The 8,320-nt window shown below is 58.7% G+C and overlaps 2 protein-coding genes across 2 annotated transcripts; both read left to right on the top strand.

Annotated features, from left to right (window-relative positions):
* Window positions 1–183: 183 nt before the first annotated feature.
* Window positions 184–3,114, top strand: LOC144075894 (uncharacterized). The gene is made up of 2 exons (XM_077603337.1): window positions 184–1,935; window positions 2,100–3,114. Exons 1-2 carry the CDS (start codon window positions 949–951, stop codon window positions 2,298–2,300), a joined length of 1,188 nt encoding a protein of 395 aa, XP_077459463.1. The 5' UTR covers window positions 184–948; the 3' UTR covers window positions 2,301–3,114.
* A 650-nt stretch (window positions 3,115–3,764) lies between these two features.
* Window positions 3,765–8,260, top strand: aldh4a1 (aldehyde dehydrogenase 4 family, member A1). Its single transcript, XM_077603334.1, has 15 exons — window positions 3,765–3,940; window positions 5,005–5,101; window positions 5,176–5,268; window positions 5,345–5,392; window positions 5,737–5,892; window positions 5,972–6,121; window positions 6,193–6,267; window positions 6,367–6,554; window positions 6,666–6,739; window positions 6,824–7,020; window positions 7,096–7,143; window positions 7,226–7,378; window positions 7,495–7,616; window positions 7,687–7,805; window positions 7,900–8,260. Exons 1-15 carry the CDS (start codon window positions 3,897–3,899, stop codon window positions 8,010–8,012), a joined length of 1,677 nt encoding a protein of 558 aa, XP_077459460.1. The 5' UTR covers window positions 3,765–3,896; the 3' UTR covers window positions 8,013–8,260.
* Window positions 8,261–8,320: the final 60 nt, after the last annotated feature.

The raw sequence follows: 8,320 nt of genomic DNA, 5'->3' as shown, positions 1-8,320 counted from the left end.
GCCTGACAAGGTTTTCCTCACGTGTTGATGTGGGAAAAACAAGAAAACAAGGTGCTGTCTGTCTTGTTATGTAACAGTGAATGCGCGTGCTCGGCTCACGCAAGTCACATCGTGACGCTCCCTAGCTCCCTCCCTCCCTACCTCCTTTTTTTCGTTGCGTTTAACGCCTCCCATTGGCAGACGCTCCCCTCCCCTTTCTTGTCTGATGAAATCTTTTGGAGGACGCCAGAAAACGAGATCCGAGCCAGCCGCGCGATTCTTTTCGCCTTTTGCTCTCAAAGCCACCGCCAGTGTCACATCAGTACTTTTGCTTTTGCGTTGGCGAACGAGTCCAAAAGTCGTATCGGCGACGTGGCCTCCTCCTTCACTTTTGGACGAACTTGGGTCGATTTTTCGGCGGCGGCGGTTGCTAACAGGCTAACTGGCTAACAGGCTAAGCGGCTAACTTTCCGTTCGGTTTCATTTCCCTCCCTCCCTCCTTCCCTCATTCACTCGCTCGCTCGCTCGCTTGTCAAGTCCTCGCAGACGAGAAGCATGGCGCCTGCGGTGTGCCTGCTCCCCGGCGCGGTCCCCCGAAATTCTGGCCTCCAGCAGTCGCCGCGTTCTCCCAGCGGACAGGGCGCCGACCTCGGCCGGGCTGTCGTCCGCCTTCCGCCGGTCTTCCTTTCTCTCCACGGCTGCTGGGCTCCCCGGGCGGAATAGGCGCCATGTCTCTTCCGGCTTGGACATTTTTCACTCACAGAAGCATTTAGTGGAGCCGAGCCGAGCCGCTCCGACTGGACTGACTTCGACGTGCCAGCTGTCAAATTAGCCGCCGAGCGGCTAACCGTGAAATTGACGGGAGAAGAGGAAAAAAACATTGAAAATATCAAGTAAGCGCAGTCGACGACGAGTGTGTGGTTTCAACCTGTGCATTTTGAACCTTTGGACGCGAGGGGAGGGACGAACATGTTCAAAAACGTGAGCAGCGAGGGCGGGTTGCCGGGAGGCCGGAGCTTGGCCTCCGCGGCCGCCCTGGGTGCGTCCCCGGCCGGCCTGGGCGCTCAGGAAAGCTCGTGGCTCGGCCTGCTGTCCGTCTTCTCCAGGCCCTCCCTCGCCTTCGTCTCCAGGTACCTTCCGGCCTTCGGCGGAAGCGGCTCCGTCTCAGGCGGGGTGATGGAAAGCGAGCTCCTCCGCCAGCTGGACGCCAGGGTGTCCACGCTGCCCTGGTTCCACGAGAACTCGCTGCGCCAGCTGGGAATCGACGCGGTGGATCCGGCTGCCGCTGCTCCCGCTCCGGCTCCTTCCGGAAAGGACCGATGGTGGAGCGGCTCCTATGGCGGTGACCTGATGTCAGCGCATTTGGCCCGCGCTCACCCGTGCTTGACAACAGAGCTCGACGGCGAGCCGTTGCGCGAAAGTGCCGGAACCGAGGTCCCCCGAGAGGAAGCGTCCGGCGGCCAGGGCCAGGAACGGGGCCGGGACCAGGATCACGGCTACTACAGCTTGGAAGAGGAGCACAGCCTCGGGGCCCCGCACCGGACGGAGCCCAAGGAGGAGGCGCCGCCGCCGCCGCCACCACCGCAGTGCCGCAACCTGAGCATCGCCTTCATCATGGGCTGCCCCTGCAGCGACGATGAAGACGATGACAGCGGCCAATCGGACTTTGACTCGGACGACGACGACGACGACCAGTCGGACGGTGACGACGACGACATCGACCAGTCGGACGTCGGCTCAGACGACTCGTCCGACAAAGACGATGAGACGGCGCGTCTGCTGGCGTCTTTTTGTCGCCGCGAGGACCCGTACAACCCTCAGAACTTTAGCGCCCGCCTCCACACGGGCCGCGGGGCGCCGCCGACGGACGGCGTCCCGCCGCTCGCCCCCGGGAAAGCGCGGGCCCCGGACGCAACGCGTGGCCACCGCTCGCAACCTTCGGCCTCTGTCAAAAAGGTTAGCCTTCATTTAGTATTTTTCAACTCGTTATACATACTTTGGTTAATTATTTGATACATGTCCATGAAAAGCCCAAATTGTGTGTTTTTTTATTTAATCCACCATTTTCTATGTTAGCGCTCATTATTTCAAAGCCCTTTTTTTCCTCTTTCATGGTTTAGGTTCGTTTCAGCGACACGGTGCAGGAGTTTTTGCTCGAGGAAGAGGAGGACCGGCGGGGCCCGTGGGAGGAGCTGGCCCGCGATAGGGGCCGCTTCCTGCGCCGCTGCCGGGAGGCGGAGCTCGTCCTGGCCCGCTGCCTGGAGCCCGAGCATCGGCGCCGGGCCTACCTTCGCCTCAACTCCCGCGGAGGAAGCCCTTAGGCCCCACGTGGCGCCGAACGCCGCTTTTATTTTTCCCTTCGATTCAGGTGCCGACGGCGACGGAGTTTCGGGTCCAAACGTGGGCAAAAAAAAAATAGGACTACGAGATGAATCATAGGAGTGGCATTCGTCGGAGAAAAAGAGCACGGTATTAGTACGGGGGGGGGGGGGGAATGTCTTAATGTCACGATCCGGCTAATGTCGCTAAATTAGCCGCTTGGCCCCCTATGCCAAACATTGAGATCACCTATTTTACAAACGTTTTCTCAAACAAACTCGTCTCGCTGACGATATTAGGGTTTTCAGTACTGCTTTGTTGAAGATTCACGCTAAGCTAAAATGATTTGAGTCACGTCGCACCTAATTTAGCCTGTTTGCACCCGTAGATAGAACGACTTCACTATCGTACTAATACTACTGTTCCCTCCTAATATCAACACTCGATTCTCATGTTAAAACCTCGATATATCCCGATTCTAAATGGGCCACATTATGACGTGACTCTCGCCCTGCTGTTTTCCTCTCTTTCTTTGGCTGGAATATTTTCCCGTGTGCACGTTTGGCTCCGACACTCGTCGAAAAAGAGCCCGCTCAAAAGTATTGGGACGGCGGCCGGTACGGCTCATCGCTCCGGAACTCCAACTCCTCTCCAGTATTTCAGCCATGGGTTGTCGGCGGACATGAACGAGAAAAGGACTCTGTGGTGTGGTGTTCAAGAAAAGCGCTTTTATTTTTGTAGAGCATGGTCACTTTGTGGAATGACTTCTTGTCATTGTTTGCTCACGTGATCAATAAATTGTACTGCAAGAAACAAGTTCTTTTCAAGGGATCATCCGTTTTTAGTAGATAAAAAAAATAAAAAACATTGGCTGCAAGCCTCGTGCCTTAAAGAGATTAGAGCTCTACGTACTTTTTGGTTTTGGGTCTATATGCGTTTTTTGTGATTCCCTGTTTTTAATAAACGCTGGCTTTTCGATTTTCTGCTCCAAAATAAAAAATAAAAAAAAACGGAGAACAATAGTAAAGTGCGTTTTCAAGGGTTTCCCTCTTTTTCCATGGTTGTCTCATGTCGTCTATGCAGCCAAAGAGTTAACTCGTTGACATTCCTTGTGTTTCGTATTCGGCATAGCATAGCCGCATGCTAATTCGCCCCTTAAATATGGCCTGAAGCACTCCGTTTTCTTGAATACTAAGTTGGAGTTGTCATGGTGGACGTGGGTCTTCCGCTGATTGCATTTGCTTAAGTCGCGCCACTTTATGTATGATCGCTTGCTAATTTTGGTCGAATCGACAGCTGCTCCTACACGAGTGTTGCAAATAATACGACGACGGCGGAAGTTGATGCGCGTAAGCTAAACTTGGAGGTCCGCTCTTACTGCCGCCGGCCATACTGACACCGGAAACGAGCCCCAAGAGCGTCTGTTTTCTCCTTCTATAAGATGATACCCCCCGCCCCCTAGCCCACCCCCGAGAGCTTTCTCCTGCTTTGAGACGTCAGGTGTCGGGAGGCGGCGCCGTTAGTCGGGGCTCTTGCCTCCTCCCCCCCCGGCCGGCGCGGCGGCGCGTCACATTTGTGTTCCTCGGTCTTGTGGAAACATGCTAAGAGTGACAGCGGCGGCGAGTCTTCAATCGTGGCGTGGGTGAGTTCCGACTCCGTGCGCGTTAGAAGCTCGCGCGTCGGAGGCCTTTTGCGCTCGCTCACGTCCACGACCGGACCGGAACGACTCTTTGGGCTCGGTCACCTCTGCTGGGTCTGGGTCCTCTGGAAGTCACTCAGCTAACGCTAAGCCCAGAGTTAGCTAGCTGTCAGCTTGTGAGAGGGGGGAGCCCGCCCCCATGCGACGTCACGCTAATATGACTTATCGAGCCGCTAACCACCGCTTTTTGCTCAAATAAGTAGCCGACTTGGCGTGTCGACTTGCCTTTTTTGGCCTGTTTAGTGACCACCTCTTTGTGGGAGTTCGATTTAGGGGTTAGCCCCTTATTTGTGTGCCACAGCAGACTGCCTTGCTCCTTTTTTTGTGTGTGCGCATGCGCGTGTGTCGCTGACCAAAAGCGCCCCATCGTCCGCTAAGATAGGTAAATGATCCCCGCGCTCAAGCTCGCAATTGCAACATGGTCATTTGGCCAAATGTTATTGATTGATCGCTTTGAGGTGCGTGTGCGCCTGCGTGAGCGCGTGTTTCACGGTCACTCATTGACGGCAGCGGTCAGCGAACAGCAAAAAGAACAAATATGTACACCTTTTTGTGATTTTTAAAGAAATCATTTGCATCCCATTTTACAGCAAAGAGTACTTTTTTTAACATGTTGGAATTTGGAATTTGCATTTATCATAAAAGCAGAAGATTTGCAGAATCCCCCTGCAGCTCTATTATTACATTTCCAAAAATGAATTCAGCCCAGAAGGACGAAAAGAGTCAACGGCAATCTAGTAGGCGGAGAGTGGACACACCGAGGAGAGACGGCCTTTGGACCCACTTCCCCGGCCGGGATAAAAGCAAACGTGTTACTTGACCTTGAGCTGCGCCCCCTGCCAAAGTTAACAGTTAAACCTTTTGTGGGAAGAAAGAAAAATCCCAAACGTAACGTCGGCCTGCCATGCTCCACCCAAAAACATGGAAAACTTTCATGTCCCCACGAGGCCCGTTTCACGACGACGGGACAAGTGACCCGAGTTGACCCTTTTGCGTGGTCTTTTCAGTCTGACGGGATCGGCGTCGCGCGCCGCCGTCTCGGTGAGGAACGAGCCCATCCTCGGCTTCCGACAGGGGAGTCCGGAACGCCGAGAATTGCTCCAGGTAGACGGACGGCCTCCGGGCGGGGGCGTCGGAGGAGCGTCCTCGCCCGCTGACGTGGGTCCGTCCTTCCGCAGGAGCTGGAGCGCTTGAAGTCCGGCACCGAGGAGATCCCTTGCGTGGTGGGAGATCGCCACGTCTGGACCGCCGACGTCCGCTACCAGCTTTGCGTGAGTGGTCCGGCCGGCCGGCCGGCGCGTGGGCGGGCGCCCCGCCTCATGTCCCGTTTTGTTTTTCTTTCCCTAGCCCTACGACCATGCGCACAAAGTGGCCAAGTTCTGCTATGCTGACAAGGTGACGCCGCCGCCGCCGTCGTTGCCCATTTCGAATCGCTCCTCCTGCGTTTGGCTCTCGCGGACGTCCAATCCAAACGAGTCCAACCCGTTGGAAGCGCGACGGCGGCCCCGAATCGACCATTGATTCGCCGCCGAGCCCGTGGCTTCCAATGGATCGGACGTCCGCTCGCCGTAAAGCCCTTTCCATTGACGACGCCACCGGAGCGGCGAACCCTTTCGGGCCGAGAACGAAGCCGCGTCGGTCGGCCGTCTTCCGGCGGCGGGCTCCGCGAAAGTCGTGGCGCAAATGGGAAAAGATTGGACCTCCGCCGAGAGTTCATGTGGAGCCGTTGCCGCCCGCAGGCTCTCATCGAAGAGGCCATCGCGGCGTCGGTGGCGGCGCGGCGCGAGTGGGACCTGCGCGACGTGCAGGACCGGGCGGCGGTGCTCTTCAAGGCCGCCGACGTCATCGCCGGACCGGCGCGTAGCCAAGTGCTGGCCAAGACCATGATCGGACAGGTAAGGGGAAGGGGCGGGACGTCGTCGTCGGGCACGCCGGACGTTGAGAGGCCTCGGTTGGTCCGCGCCCCGTCGGCAGGGCAAAACGGTGATCCAGGCGGAGATCGACGCGGCGGCTGAGCTGGTGGACTTCCTGCGCTTCAACGCCAAACACGCCTTGGAGCTCCAGGGGGCGCAACCGCTGGACGCCGACGGCAGCACCAACTCGGCCGTCTACCGCGGCCTGGAGGTGAGCGCACGGGTGGCGCACGGGTGGCGCCCGAGACCCGGCCTGGCCCGGCCTCACCTCTCCTTCCTCAGGGCTTTGTGGCCGCCGTGGCGCCGTTCAACTTCACCGCCATCGGAGGCAATTTAGCCGCCACCCCGGCCGTCATGGTCAGTGGTCGACGCTTCTGCGTACCCCTCCACGACGTCCTTGGAGCGTGGCGTCGATTGGCCCATTTTGGATTTGCGTTTTACCGGCTCCCGTCGCAGGGCAACGTGGTCTTGTGGAAACCCAGCGACGCGGCGATGTCGGCCAGCTACGCCGTCTACCGCATCCTGCGCGACTGCGGCCTGCCCCCCGACGTCATCCAGTTCCTGCCGGCCGACGGGCCCGTCTTTGGCGACGCCGTCACCTCATCCCCGCACCTGGCGGGAATCAACTTCACCGGCAGCGTCCCGTAAGAAAGGCGCCGGCCGGCCGGGATCCGGCTTTTGGGACCGGCCGCCGCCGCCGCCGCCGCCGATTGAAGCGTCCCGCGCCGCGCGCTAACCGCCGGCTTTGCGCGCAGGACCTTCAAGCACCTGTGGAAGCAGGTGGCCCAAAACCTGGACGCGTACGTGGCCTTCCCCCGGCTGGCCGGAGGTGAGCGGTCGACGGCACGCGGGCGGCGCCCCCGCCGGGCTCCGGTGGCTCGCTCCACTCGCCGTTGCCGCTCTTTCTGGTCAGAATGCGGCGGCAAGAACTTCCACTTGGTTCACAAGTCGGCGGACGTGCGCAGCGTGGTCAACGGCACGCTGCGATCGGCCTTCGAGTATGGCGGCCAAAAGTGCTCGGCCTGCTCCAGGATGTACGTCTCCGCCGCCCTATGGCCCGACGTCCGAGGCCGGCTGCTGGACGCTCTCCGAGACGTGCGCGTGGGCGACGTGCGTTGCCGTTGCCGTCGCCTCCCTCTCCTCCCCCTCCCCCCTACCTGACGTCCCTCCGCTTTGGTCTCGCAGCCCGTGGAGGACTTTGGCACCTTCTTCTCCGCCGTCATCGACCGCAAGGTTGGCCCGTGACGGGGGAGGGGCTCTCGCCGCCGCCACCGCTGCTCGTCCTCCCTGACGGCTTTTCCACTTTGGCCGCCAGTCTTTCGCGCGCATCGAGAAATGCTTGGAGGAGGCCCGGTCTTCGCCCGAGCTGGAAATCGTCGCCGGGGGCCGCTGCGATGACTCCAAGGGATACTTTGTGGAGCCCACCGTCATCGTCACCAAGGACCCCCGCCACCCCATCATGAGTGAGGTAGACTCCGCCCCGGAGGGGATTGGAAGGCATTTTGTTAGTAGGCCGTCGTCGAGCGCGACGCCTCCTCGGACTCCTTTTTCTTTCTCTTTCGGCGGCGGCGGCGGCGGCACCAGGAACTCTTCGGACCCGTCCTGTCCGTCTACGTCTACGAGGACGACGACTACGAGGACGTTCTGCGTCTGGTGGACGGCACGTCCCCTTACGCGCTCACGGGCGCCGTCTTCGCCCTGGACACGTGAGAGCGGGCGGGTGGGCGGAGGGTTCGTCGGTCCCCTGACCCGACCCGACCTCGTGGCCTTTTCCAGGAGCGCGGCGAAAAGGGCCTCGGAAATCCTGAGGAACGCGGCGGGGAATTTTTACATCAACGACAAGTCCACCGGGTCGGTGGTGGCGCAGCAGCCGTTCGGGGGCGCCAGAGCTTCGGGTGAGTTGGGCCGCGCTCGCACGGACGGACGGACGGACGGATGGACGGACGGACGCATAGACTGACGCCGTCTTTGTTTTCTGGCGCTTTTCAGGCACCAACGACAAACCGGGCGGTCCTCACTACGTCCTCCGCTGGACGTCGCCGCAGGTGGTCAAGGAAACCCACGTGCCGCTGACAGAGTGGAAGTACCCCTACATGGCCTGAAGGGGGCGTGCCCCCAGCCAGCCGTCCATCTTGGCCCCACCCCCCGCCCTTTACTGTCAACATCAAGCAAAGTGGAAATCCCTTTTTAAAAAAACTCTATATTTTTATAAATCTAACTGCACATGATCGCCATCATATAAGAATGTTTACACATATATGGACACCTTTAGAAGGTTTTCTCGTCAAATACCGTGGAACTTTATTGCTCTGACTGATTCTTAACAAATCTTAAACTTTCTTTGAGATGACGCTGGCTGCCTCTGTGTTTCCGTTCAATCATCTTGTTTTTTGTTGTTGTTTGTTCGTGA

This window comes from Stigmatopora argus, chromosome 6, assembly GCF_051989625.1.
Source record: "Stigmatopora argus isolate UIUO_Sarg chromosome 6, RoL_Sarg_1.0, whole genome shotgun sequence".
Classification (NCBI taxonomy): domain Eukaryota; kingdom Metazoa; phylum Chordata; class Actinopteri; order Syngnathiformes; family Syngnathidae; genus Stigmatopora; species Stigmatopora argus.
The sequence above is the reverse complement of the archived record's forward strand: the minus strand, read 5'-3'. Positions and strand labels throughout refer to the sequence as shown.

Bases quoted from the DNA above. Each gene is read 5' to 3' on its own strand.
- LOC144075894 (XM_077603337.1), top strand. From the start codon at position 949: ATGTTCAAAAACGTGAGCAGCGAGGGCGGGTTGCCGGGAGGCCGGAGC. The intron at 1,936-2,099 runs GTTAGCCTTCAT...TTCATGGTTTAG, and splicing joins CTTCGGCCTCTGTCAAAAAG to GTTCGTTTCAGCGACACGGT.
- aldh4a1 (XM_077603334.1), top strand. From the start codon at position 3,897: ATGCTAAGAGTGACAGCGGCGGCGAGTCTTCAATCGTGGCGTGG. The intron at 5,893-5,971 runs GTAAGGGGAAGG...CCCCGTCGGCAG, and splicing joins CCAAGACCATGATCGGACAG to GGCAAAACGGTGATCCAGGC. The intron at 7,806-7,899 runs GTGAGTTGGGCC...GGCGCTTTTCAG, and splicing joins CGGGGGCGCCAGAGCTTCGG to GCACCAACGACAAACCGGGC.